Below are 14072 nucleotides of genomic sequence, written 5' to 3'. Positions count from 1 at the left end.
CGGATCGGATCTCAAATCGATGCATCTGAGCCAGCCACTTTATTAATAACTCCATGGAAACCAGCTCACAACTGCTCAACTGTCCACTTCTTGACAAAGCCCATAGAGCTCTCCCTTTAGCAGTTAATACTATAAAGTAGAGGTTTGTATTTTGATGTCTGATGGAAATCGACTAAGTAGATGTGCTAGAACTTACTGCTGTATGGATAATTGGATATGTTAGGTTCTATATTGAATACTGTATATTAAAGTTATAATGAATTAATCGATTGTTTTATCAATATATTAAAAGAAGACCATAGCAAGACATATACGGTGGTTAGAGAACCTATAGTGGTTGTGACAATTATTGATATGCAGTTAGCCATGTGCTTTCGAAATTAATGTGAAAACTTTGCAATGACTGATACTTTGTAGCATTCGAGGGATAGAATATGGTGTTATTCATTTCTGAGTAAGATTCATTCAATGATAGGGAGATATGTACAGTTAAAAACTAAGGTGAAAGAAGAGATTTGAACGAGTGTTAGTCTGACAGGTCTATCAAATGGTAATACTATCTGTTAAATGAGCACATTATCGTAAACCGTCAGCAAAGCGACGGGAGTTTGCACTAGTAACTGTAAAAGAATTACTTCTACGCTAGTGATAAAATTTCACGTACTCTACAGTCATAAATATCATTCCACATTAGGCTAACCTAGCCAAAATATTAATTAGACAAGCTAACACTTGCGTAATCTCAGTAAAGTGTGACAAAAGCATATTGAGACATGGACGCAGATAGTCGAGGTGATATAGTACAGTATTTTAACATCTACGTAATTAAGTTGAACAGAAGACTGGAAGAGAGTATATAAGGCAGAACGCCGCATAGGGGTGATGGAGGGGGTTGTGGATGGAAGTAGGGGTTAGGGTTAGGGGTTGTGGATGGAAGTAGGAAAATGATTTTCAGAAGTTTGCTGTTTTAGTAGGAAATGATTTTTAGAAATTTACCGTTTTCTGAACCAGATACCGACAGCATCAAACTGTTTCAATGTTTTTATTTCTACAATATAATTTAAGAGTCATCAATTTCAACCGTGAAGATATTTAGAAACTCTTTATTTTCGATATTTTATAAATTGATTTAGAAATCTGCATGGATCATGGATATCCTATTGCCAAACGTGGCCCCTAGTCCAACCACACGATATATCATACCTTTCCTGCTACCACCAACATATTTATGCAGTTTAGTATCATTTAATTTTACATCTGTTATTGCGGTATGTATGTTACGCTTAATTTAGCCATAACATACATAGCATATAGTATATTTATAATTCGCAGATGTTGTAACCTCACTCGACATATACTGTACAGTAATCAAATTTCGTAAGCCTTTGGCATTACTAAAAATGAAGATAGAGATGATAGTCCATCTCGTCGGATTTGCAATTATTGCCTAGCGTTTATGGGCACAAACTAGACTATTTTGCACCATCAATTCCAAGGTGCAATATTGAAAATGTAGCTTTTCTGATTTGGAATATATCGCAAATATCGCTGTAGTCGGCGTAAAGATTGGCTTCTAATTACTATAAAACCTTATCGACCATTACAGTAACGTGTAAGATCAAATTCTACTCGTGCACTAGTTAAGTCTCTCAATTACACTTTCATCAATTTCAAACTTTTGAGCACTGCTGTATCGGGAATTGTAATGTTAAACTAAAATGACTTAAGTATCCATTATAAATTTTTCATCTTGATAAGCAGCACGAAAAGAAAGAGTAACGGCATTGCTATATAAAATATCCAATCGAAATTTCATCAATTCGTAAAATAAAATTATAGGCAAATGACCATAGACACATGCACACACCAGGGAAGGAGCAAAGTATTGTTAAGTTGTACAATAAATTTTACACCATCAGAAATGTACGACAAATTTAGCATAAATTAGATTCGCAATTTGAAATCAGAATAATTATTTTCTCTATATTTATAAATAACACAAACATATAGGGTATCGAAGAAACACTTTTCTACGAAACCGATTCTGATATACAATAACGCACGAGAGAAAAAATATTCTAAAACGAGTTCTTGACTTGATTTCTCTCTGTATACAGTATAAAATTTTCATTACTACCACCACAATCCCTCTACCACTCGTTGGGTATCTGTTGATCCCTTCTTAATTACCTTTCACAAGAACTGCATATGTTTCCAATCCTAAACAGTTTCAAATAAGAATATAGCGCAGCCTCGATTTTTATAAATAGAATAAATATTGAGTATCGGAATGATAAAATCCTACGAAGCAGATTATGGCACACAAATATAATAGGCCATTCTAAACGAGGCCTTAACCTTACCTTTCAGCTTTTAAAATTATAAATACTAGAAACATATCTCGTAAGGTCCACTGCTTATGTGTTTATCCACTTTCAGTTTCCTTTGATAGTCATTTAGTAATTTCCGACCCTATGGAAAATAAGATCTTCCTTATACTTCAACAGTATCTTAACCATCATTATTGATAAAATAATATCAACGTGTAATTATTATTTCTCTCATAGCTGCCCATTAAGTATATACAGGATTTTACCGGGTGATTATGATGGCAATAAAATTATCTAATGCGATTATTAACTTAAACAACGAATTCTATTAAAATAAAATATAACAGTACACTCTCCGATCAAAACAGTAGCTAGCTACATGCCACTCAATGCCACAGGATGGACGTGTTTTTCAGGAGTGATGGTGGGTAACCTGCCGTAAGATAGATTTTGTACCATTTATTCAGTTGAGTGAAATGGAACTTTTCTGAAATACGATCAGACCGTATCTGATCCATCCAATATAATCCGATGTTCTTTTTTGTTGTACTAATTTACACTATTCCATCTGAGCTTTCGCTTTTTTTGGTAATTACAGTGTTCTAGCTGTAATCATAAAAGATTTTTATTGGAAAGGAATCTGACCGTATTTAGATCTAAGTTACTTTCTCTTATCAAATACTTTTGGGAACTTGCGTTTACTGCTAAATAACTTTCGAAAAAAAAGTTGGATCATAGAATGTGATTTCCATGATATTATCACGTAAAAATTAGACAAATTAAGTTATAATTTACTTTGGAATTATTCTAAATCAATACTACCAACGCATTAGTCCTAATGGCAACTTTCCACCTCTTCGACTTATACAAAGATTCTTTGCGAAGTCTTGGTACGGCCAGTATAGAATTTGAAATGATCAGACGGCAGATTACCGTTTTACTTTAATGTTCACGTACAAGCGTCCATTGGCTGTCAGTAATATCGAACTGTGATTAACAATCTTTCACACCTTGTTTTTATACTGTATTTATGGATCTATAAAATCATCTTCTGCCTTTAGCCTCACGACATTGTCTACAGTACAATCCATCAAATGATCCATTAACGTTCTTCGTATTGTATTAACACTTTGATCGGATAATTCTGAGGCGTGTTACTCGGTCAATACATGTAGCTTCAACTAATTGTCAACTTTGATCCTCCCATATTAGTGAATATTTTCGACGTGATTAAAGTATAATGATGATATTTGTAAATATCCAATGTAGTCCTATTCTCTTCGCATCCCTGACTACGCTATACAATCCAGTCGTTTAATTAACAACCTCCATCCTTATCCGATCATTTCAGCTGAAAATTACATGTGTGCGCTAATCTTTCTTACGACGTTATATATCGGTTATTCATTGAAACAGTTCCATCAGAGCCATAGTCTGATAATATCTCATAGCCTAAATATTTGGAGTATTGTCGTTTTTATCAGCAACGGTTACATTCCAATATCTCATATCTAGCAAGTATTTCAATTTCTAGGTATAGCATAGAATAGAGTATTCCGATAAAATACGACTGTTTCTCCGTTGTATGGTTCAAAACTCTCAAATTTGTATTCGCTGTCGTTTTAACCATGGGTTGCTGTCTACTAACTGTAATTCCCTGAGATTTTCCTCTGACGATATTTACCTTAAGTTAGACTCAATTGAGTCCCGTCTATAAGACAGAATATACGATGTAGGCAACTGAAAAATTAGGTTAATAAATGAAATATTAGGTCATCCACAAATTTCGAACGATAAAGTAATCAAGTATTAAGGCTAGTATGTTCCGCTACGTCCTAACTCATTCTATAATGTGAAAATTCAGATAACTAGTTTTGGCTGTCCCGTGGATCATGAATAGATGTTTATATTTACTTGGGCTTATTTCAGAGCTTTTAGTAAGATAAAGTGGCATCAAAGTATATCAAAATAAAACGGTCTAAAATTAAATGTCGATAGCCTTGTAAGCAAGATATACGCGTACAGTAATTCTAAGACTACCGCTCCAAAGGTATTATAAGTCTATGTTTCCTTATATAATCCACTGCTACAAACTAGCCTTTAGTCTTATTTTAAATGGAGGCAATAGTAAACTAGACATATAATATTTACGTTCAAATCGATCCCATCTACCACATAAAAGACAAATATCATTGATATTATATCGAGGAATAAAAGATTCCAAATTTGATCGTACTTGCATTTTACAGATCTCGCGTGACTGATACTTATAAAGACTGGCTTAAATTTTTACCAGTTATAATTATAAGACGTTCATTAATTATGGAAATCAGAAATAGCATAAAGATTACTGCCTGTACGCTATATCATAAGCCAGTTTCTTTATTGCAGGATGCAAAAAATTAGCGTGGAGTCTCATTGTAAAGGGAGTTCCTGACGAAGTAGTACACAATATTTACTTTTCATGTGATAGATACTATATTCAATCCACGCGGAAGTAAAATAATGGAGGTTATCATAAGGCACGTAAAGTGTTTCAAACTGGCTGTATCCTGCTGATTTAATAAATTAGTAAAGCCTAGCATTTTTTTATTGACTAGTGGCTGGTTAGTGTTTACTTAGGGTCAACTGAGCTGATACAAATTGCGGAATAAAATAGAGCATCTCTTTAACCCGTTAGTCAAAGAATTAGGTATAAATGCCAGATTATTACGCTCTATCACGAATCTATTCTTCTTTGCATGAGTCAAAAACTAGCAACTACTCGTATTTTTTAATGATGGCAAGGATAAACTCGTTAGACAATATTTACTTTCCATGTGTTCGATGTTTACGCTTAATCTGATCTCAAACATCACATGAAATTAAAACATACTGAATGTATTGATTATGTGGTAGTAGATGTCCTAAAAAATTCAAAATCTACTCTATTAGATTGCCTAATACTTGTACAGACCAGCTGTTATTTTTATGGAGTTGAGGGAGCGTTAACCTAGCGCCAATGAAGCTTGATACTATTACATTTCTAGTATACAATGAAAAATCAAAGATATGATGGACTACAGGCAATTCCTGAGGGAGTCATTCTTAAAACCGGTAAAATAAAGCAATTTAGTAAAAGGAAACACTACGCTGCTATTTTACGAATCAGTTCATGATTGTCTCTATTCTTATTCTACAACCTTATTCACGTAATGATTGCCATTAATTAACCGCAAAATTTTAAACAATTGCTGTATTTACATGCCATCTACAAGATCGTTATTGTAAAAATAGAAATAATGTGTCATAGTGGGCTGGTACAAGATTGCCTTGACTGCCCATTCCAATTGATAGCCTAAGGGCAAGTTGAACTTGACTGGCCACCCAGTAGTGAAATTATTGCTGCCTAGTTCCTATCCAATATTTTAACTATTCATTTCATTTCTATTAAAATAGCCTAATGAATCCATCCAATGGAATTCATTCCATATCGATTACTATTCGCTAATATTATTCAAAATATTTATCACGGAAGAACAAAGTTGCAGTGTCTTCTGGATGTCATCAATGACATGAAGCAAAACTTACTTCGACGTCTAATGGCGTAGGACTGTTTAATTTTAATTCTATTATGACAGTCTTACTGTACATGCAGGAGTTACTGGAGTGAATATAATCAACATTATCGACTCCCTATCCTAAAATAGAGAAGATACAGTGCATGGATTTATATTAGTAAAGATCAAACTCAAACTTTGAAATATTTTTTAGGAGAAAAATCCATTTCTCCTTCTAAATGTTTTACCATGACGTAATGATCTGCTACATAGTCTTGAGAATCAATGAGTTCAGTAATATTTATATGCCCGCATGCTATTAAATCTTTATGCCTATTGAATCTCTATTATAAGGTTACAGCAATTCTCCTATCAGAAACTATATAACCATTACATACTAAACTTGTTATGTAGATATCCGAGTCACTAGTTTTAACGTTTTAAAGACTCATTTTATATTTCTGTTTCCCGGGACAAAATTATGATAGTATACTACAGTGATAGTATGCATACCATTGAGTTATTCATTAAGAATCCGCTAGAGGCCCACCTAACTAACGCTGTGGATGTTGCATACCGATAATTATAATCGTCTTTTTAGTAGACGACTTTTCCATCAATGTTAATAGAATTTACTCGCATCTCAATAAGACATCAGGCATCTTGATCCCATATGCTGTCACAAAATAACAAAGATTAATAATATGGATGCTTACAGTTAATCTCTCCGATTAAAATACTACTAATTTGTTTCATTCTACGTTCGCATTCCTATTTGCCGATAGCCTTCCTTTCTTATTCACCACTTTTGGCTTTAACTGATGTCGCATAAAATAGCTGTTGAAATTTTCCCATGATCTTACAGGATATCTGCCTATTCCTAATTTAGAATAATAATAATGCAAGTATCAATTTGTCACAGCTAGACTAGTTACGGCAAAATAAAGAAAATTGACAAGTTAGCACTGACTTTTAATCTACAACGGCAAAGATAATTTATACTTCACTAATATTAATACAATCCATGCTTGAATTGAAATAAATAATAGGGTAAACATATCCAATAGAAGGACATGCAACCTTTATTGGTTAGTCACATAATCTATAAGAATATTATGTCAATAATATTCTGTCCGAGACAAATTCTATGATAAAATAAATATCATGTTGATTAAAGGTAAATAGTCTACCTCAGAGTATTTCACCGAATTTTTTCTGTAGCTCAAGTAGTATGATAATCATTTGGTCTAGTTTTGGTCATGAAACAGACTAAAGTTTACCGAAAGTCTAAAAGGATCGGGCCCATCAAGAAACGCTTGTCTATAGAATTGTATTTATAGTCAATAGAATTTCCGTACTGGATCAGAGTCGAGATTCAAATTAAATGAAGGATATTACTTGCCATCAATTAATAAAATCTCTTCGAAACTGTTACCAAATATCATAGTTAGGAAAGGGTCCTAGATAAGAGTTATTTATCGTAAAAGTAACCTATATGGTTGAATATTTAGTCTGCAGTTTGCTAACACCGCCATGACTGATGATCGAACCTTAGCTCTCAGCGTTATTTATAATTGAAGTGCAATTCATTAAAACGGCATAATTAATTAATCAAGCAATTAATTAATTAGTAGCAATATTGCTACTCATCATTTCATGCGGACCAATAGGCTGATTACGTGATGATATTGCTCACTTATCTCTTCAGTCAGTACCGGAAACTCATAGTTTATTTCCGCCGTATTTAAAATCGTTGCTATATCTAGAGCTGATTTCGTCCAATTTCTATGAATATAAATATCACTTCGTACCACTAGAAAACTGATGAAGTAACTAACAAAAAATACAACTTTTGATTAATTAGTACTTGCATTAGCGGGCTATAACAGCTTCTCCATTTTGTCATTGTAATTATCTATCGGCAAAAAACAGTAATAAGAATGACAAGGTAGGATGACAAAATATTGATTGGCTAGCAATTTAGCATCCTGATCATTTTGATAACTCTACGTTAGCCCACTGTCTTTCATTTAAAATGGACAGCTGTCTGTCGGCTACAGGATATTTCTATTGAAATAAGCTGGTGTTATAATTTACAACCAGCCATGAAAGTGGATCAGAGTATTGATCGATCCAATGTTATCCGCATGGAGTTAACCCGATCTAGATAAAATTGCGCTCATCTATAAAATAAACATTCGAAGAACTTAAGATTGTAGATTATTCCTGAGATCCTGGGTTTCGAATAGAGCACATCAGTGCTGCTATCACTCTTATTTGAGTGAGACGATATAATTTGCAGCCTATGTATGGATCCGACTTACCCATGTGAAAAGTAAAGCGCTTATCTCTTGCCTATACAATAAATTGAATCAAACTAGATGCTGTATGTGCGGTCAACCTTTCTAGTCAAATTCAAGTCAACGGTAAATGTGCCCTTAAAATCTGTAGATCTCAAATTCAGTTCCAACTTACTACTGTATTACAATACTGTTCTCATCTTCTAAACTAATGATAAATTCTAATTGAAATGATGGTAATAGTATCGTTATCAAAATGATAACAGGCCAAATCAATCACAAGCTGAAAACGAACTGAGCTAAAAAATACTTAAATTTGCTCTTAATTAATATCCTTTGATAATGTTACCGACCTCAGGTTCAATAGATCATAGTCATGCCAGTATCTATTTAATATGAACACAGACGTTATTTAAATCAACTAAATTCCATTAAGATCAATATCACTGCACTGCTTGCCAGTTAGTAAAGTTAAATAATATCCTTCTCGCCCTTTAGAAACAATTGTTAACTCCTATCGGCCGTATAAGATGACCGGATTCTCATTTTTTAGACACTGAATCATTGTTAATTCAATTTGATCCGGTAAAACTGTAATTTTTGGACCTTTCCCTAATAGATTGGAGGCTAACGTCGTCCACTACCTTACATATTGACTATGTATTCATGTGGACCACATTAAAGTGACAAAACTTTCATCGTTTTAACGTCTATTCGAGTCGACCCAGGACAAATTGCATATTGATGACCTCATTTCAATAGATTTCGAGACTGTAAATTCGATCGTGTCGTCATTGATTGCTTAGCCAACAGACATGGTCAATTTATCGTTTGTCTATGTTGTCATTTCTTATTAACAGTTTCTTTCTAACCTTTTGATCGACGGCAATATATACGTCAGTAATGCTTGACGTTAACGGTCTAAGTCCAGTACTTGATATTTTCTCTTGTCACGTAAATGCGTTCAACCATACGTCAATGATGAGTAAATCGACAGCCTACAATTGATTTACATGATAATGCCATTTCAGCTATTGAAATTTAACATCTCCGTGCCATCCTGTGGTAATGTATATGCAGCGTCGAGAAGAAACAATAGACATTGTTAACAATGAATGCACTAATGTCGATACTCTATTCTCTGCAAATAATCTATTAACCACATCAAAAGTAGACAGTAGCAAACACACTATGTAAACAGGCCTGTCATGGATTGTATTCATGGGCTATTTTCCCCCTTTATCTATTAGCCAACATGAAAAAATCGATTTAATCAAGTCTGAAGGTTGAAAAAGTGTTAAATTGCAAATTACACATAAAATGATTTTTCTTCTTCTTCTCCGGCTACGACGATGATGATGATAAAAATTTGATATTTGTACAATCTTCAATCCATTACCATTACTCATTGCCTAGATATTTCTTGTATCACCTGCCGCACTGAAAAGTTGAAGATAATACATCTTTTTATATAGCAATTTTAAATGAAATGTATTGATGATGACAAAAAATTACTATGGAGCTATTTTGTTGTTGTCAAACAATAAATAATCATTCTTATTGATTAATTACTATCAATCAAGCTAAAACTGCCTTTGAATGTGTTATTGGCAACGTTACTCTCGTTACTGGGCTTGGGCTAGTGTTGAAAACGCGTCTCGACATTATTTTTAACCATCGTTGTTTTCATCACATCCTATTCTACTCTCCAACTGCTCATCACTGGCATCCTTGCTGGTCAAGCACTTTTTGAAATTGATCGATTCCATCTAGACTAATTAATTAATTATAATTATACCTAATCAAAAACAGATATTGGCTTTCATATTACTATCATCCTCTCTCTTCATAAAAAATCATTCAAGAATACAACCTTTTCCATTTTTCCTGTAACAAGGAAATCCAGGTAGGAAACAATTCGACGTAACAATTTCAACGGTTGTTTTGAACTCCATTTCTTTCCAATTAGGCACGCGACATCATCGTGCAAAGCAGTCACAAGTACTGGTGATTAGTAATTCTCTTTTTCACCGTCGACTTAAAGACATCAACAACCAGTCAAATTTTGATCGTTAAGGTAAGAATCCCTCGCTTTTTCACTTAAATTTTAGCCATCTTTCTACGCTTCATACTGTATATACGGTTAGTTTAGTCCTTCTCGCTTTTGCGCCGATAGATGCTAAACGCGGTAAACAGATCTTAAGCAGTTTATTTTACAGTCAAGCTTAACTTTTATTTCTCTTTTCCTTTCTCTCTGATAACTGTGGTAGGTACGCATATCACTCTGCTGGTGGTCTTGAACGCTTCAAACGGAAAAGTAGGAAAAATTGAAAAGTTTCATTAATTTGAAAAACAAATTACAATCCGTTGTTAATATTGTCTTCCTGCCATCACTGGATACATTTTTCTTTCATTAATCAATCCTTCCAACTAGGTATAAATTATTGACATCGATTCTTATAATTTTTTCAGACTCTGTCCTTAGTAATGGATTGATCACTTATTTTTGCATTTCAAAATAATATTACCAGTGTCAGGAGTTGCTAACCTATGATAACGATCCTTTTCTTCTTTTTTTATCCTGCAGCTTAAGTTGAGCCTATTGGTAGTCCCATTCGTAACGATTTTAAAGTTGAATCAATTCCTACCATCACCAAACCGAAAACGACTTCTTCTTTTCTCCAATCAAATTGATGAAGATATTTGAAATAATTTAGAACTTTTTTCCATTTGTAACTGACTCGTACAAACGGATAAATACCATCCATATTTATCAAACAAAGTCTTTACAAATTCTTAATCCATACTAGATAGTCAACAATTAAAACTTTCTGTCTAAACAGTTCAAGCGCTACTATTACAATCTCAATTATCTTGATCGGCCTTTTCAACTAATTCCATTCTTGAAGTACAGTAATATATATTGTCTTATTGAGCAGTACATTCTTCTCTGTCACAAAATAATCCAAAAATTGGCAATACAGTTATCTCTGCTTACAAACCTTTCTAGATTTCCATAAGCAGTTTTTTTTAACCCGATATTGATTGGTTTCTTTCTCATTGCTTTATCGGGCATCTAAATTAACAATATGAAATTAATAACAACCATCTCCCTCTTGTTTTTAACAACTACGGTCATCAATGCAATCACTGCTCCTACTATAATCATACAGCCGGTCGATTTCATCAATGAAAACGCAATATCTCGTACGGGTAGCGATAATCTTGTCGTCCCCTGCGAAGCTACCGGAACTGGAACTATTTCTTATGTATGGCAACATAACGGTAAAAATATCCAATACGATGCTCGAATTAAGCTTAGCGGTGGTAATTTAACATTTACCGGTATCATTCCAGCGGATGCTGGCAAATATACCTGCTTAGCTAGTAATCTCTATGGTACAAGTATTAGCCGTGAAGCAACACTTCAAGTACGTATATTAGAAAAGCTTGGTGTTGCCGCCGAAGTATTCACTATAGATATTAACGGTAACGCTCGATTGCGATGCCAAATCTCGGAAAAAAACTTACCACGACCTAATGTAATTTATTGGACTGATGCCAACAACGTTAGAGTGACTGAAACGAATAGTATAGCTCAGACGGTCTACGCTGGCGATTTGATCTTCATTGCTGGTTGGCCAAATAATACTGGATCCTATCAATGTACTGTTAAATGGACTTCAAATAACCCTAATACAGGATCTTCAGAAGAAACCAAATATGTAGGAACATTTCAATATGTCAATTTTACAACAAACACAGCGACAACGGTAACTCCTAAAATTGCAGTCGCACCTAATGCACCTGTCGCTCTTCTTGGTCAAGCTCGAGTTGTTTTGGAGTGTATAGCAACGGGTTATCCGGTACCTAATATTCGATGGCAAAAAAAATCAGGTACATTGCCTATTAATCGCTATGCTATCGAAAAATTTGGTCGCCATCTTGTAATTAAAAATATTCAAACAGTCGATGCGGGTGATTATCAATGTACGGCCATTTCAGGGAGTAGCCAAGTTACAGCTACCACGACACTCAAAGTTACAATCGATTCACGATGGATAACGCCAATCACTGATACTAATCAACCTGTCGAATCAGATTTCGTTTGGCCTTGCTCAGTTAGCGGATCGAATATCAAATATAGATGGTATATGAATGGTCAACAAATCGTCGCAAGCTCTAAATATGTTCTAAATTCTAATGGATCGTTAACCATACGTAATCTCGCTAGGGAAGATACAAAGGTCTATACTTGTGTCGGCTATAATGACCATTCAAACGTTGCTTCATCTGGTTATCTTAATGTCACAGTTGCAGCACCAGTTTTCACCGAAAAACCTTATACACAAACCACATTGTTTCGAGGACAAACTTCCACTATACGTTGCACAGTTACTGGCGGCCCTCGACCGGTAATGACCTATACAAGAAATGGAGGATTTGTGGATACATTATTATATAACAAATATACAGTCTTGCTAAATGGTAATTTAATTATTCACAACGTAGACGATAACGATGCCGGAACTTACATGTGCACTGCAAGAAATCGATATGGAAGTAGTAATGTATCCGGCATTGCCATCGTGGTCAGTGCTACAGTCTTTTCGAAACCATTAGTTAAGACTTCTGTCCGACGACCCCAAAATTTCAGCATATCTTGTGCAGTTACGAAAGCGGTAAACTATAATGTCGCTCTGTATTGGCAAAGAAACAATGTCAATATTACTACAAGTCGAGCTACCATTACAACGTCTGGTTTAACCACAACATTAACTTATGTTAATACAACATTAACTGATACAGGTACATTTTCATGTGTAGCTGCGACTTTTGTACCATTTGTTGGTTATGTGCCTCAATCTTCATCAGCCTTGTTGACGGTTAATGATGCACCAGATCCTCCATTTAGTTTTACTTACAGTCAGCTAATATCCTCGGCTGTGGTATTATCATGGTTACCTGGCAGTCCGAACAACAGCCCATTATTGAGATTTACAATTTTATATCGGGTCAATAGTGTCGATGCGTGGAGAATCGCCCAAGATTATATCCCAGTATCAACCACATTCCGTCGAGTTACTTTATCACCTTTTAATACTTATCGCTTTAAAGTAGTAGCCGTCAATGCAGTTGGCACAAGTAAAGATAGCGCACATTTAGTATTTTCGACATCTGGAGCTAGACCTTCTTATGCTCCTGGCGAATTTCGAGCTAATGGAGTAGCATCTGATCCAACTGCGATCGATATTAGTTTCAAGCCATTATCACGCGAAGAGCAAAATGATGCTGGTATTGGTTATAAGCTATATTATCGAACATCAGTGTCGACATCGACTTGGGTAACTCTGGATATAAATACTGGAGGTTCATATCGATTAACTGGCCTCCTTCAAAGCACTACTTACGAATTACAGTTGCAACCATTCAATAACGCTGGATTAGGAATAGCATCAACTCCTGTCATTAAGGCTACTACTGGTAGTTCACCACCTACTGCAGCACCTACAAGCATTAAAGCTTACGTTATCAGTACTAGTACAGTCAAAATAACGTGGAATAAGATTTCTAGCGTTGCAACAACAAGAGCAACGGCAGTTGGATATAGGGTAAGTTGATTGATCAACAGAGAAGTCTTTGTAATGATATTTGCAAGAAAAATAGAGTGTATAATTACTTCAGTTAAGATATAAGCAACATTCATTTCAACTAGACAATAACCCGTTCTATTGAACGAAATGCTTGAGTTTACTGCATGCGATAGTAAATAACTAGATAACATATCTTAGGGTACAATATATATTATATAATCACCCTAAATCAGTGCTTCGCTGTAGATCGTGATATCGATACTTGAGGCATCGATTTAAAATTCAATTTTTTTCTAACAATATCATCAT

At 34.6% G+C, this 14072-nt stretch overlaps 1 protein-coding gene across 1 annotated transcript; it reads left to right on the top strand.

The window, feature by feature from the left end:
- Positions 1-11387: 11387 nt before the first annotated feature.
- On the top strand, positions 11388-13331 carry TRIADDRAFT_4136 (uncharacterized protein; the record flags this gene model as incomplete). Its single annotated transcript, XM_002117952.1, has 2 exons — positions 11388-11604; positions 12484-13331. Coding segments are annotated over 2 exons (1065 nt in total), but the record flags the coding sequence as incomplete, so codon positions are not given.
- Between the last annotated feature and the right edge of the window lie 741 nt (positions 13332-14072).

The sequence above is a fragment of the Trichoplax adhaerens genome, genomic scaffold (genome assembly GCF_000150275.1).
Source record: "Trichoplax adhaerens TRIADscaffold_33 genomic scaffold, whole genome shotgun sequence".
Taxonomy (NCBI): Eukaryota; Metazoa; Placozoa; class Uniplacotomia; order Trichoplacea; family Trichoplacidae; genus Trichoplax; species Trichoplax adhaerens.
The sequence above is the reverse complement of the archived record's forward strand: the minus strand, read 5'-3'. Positions and strand labels throughout refer to the sequence as shown.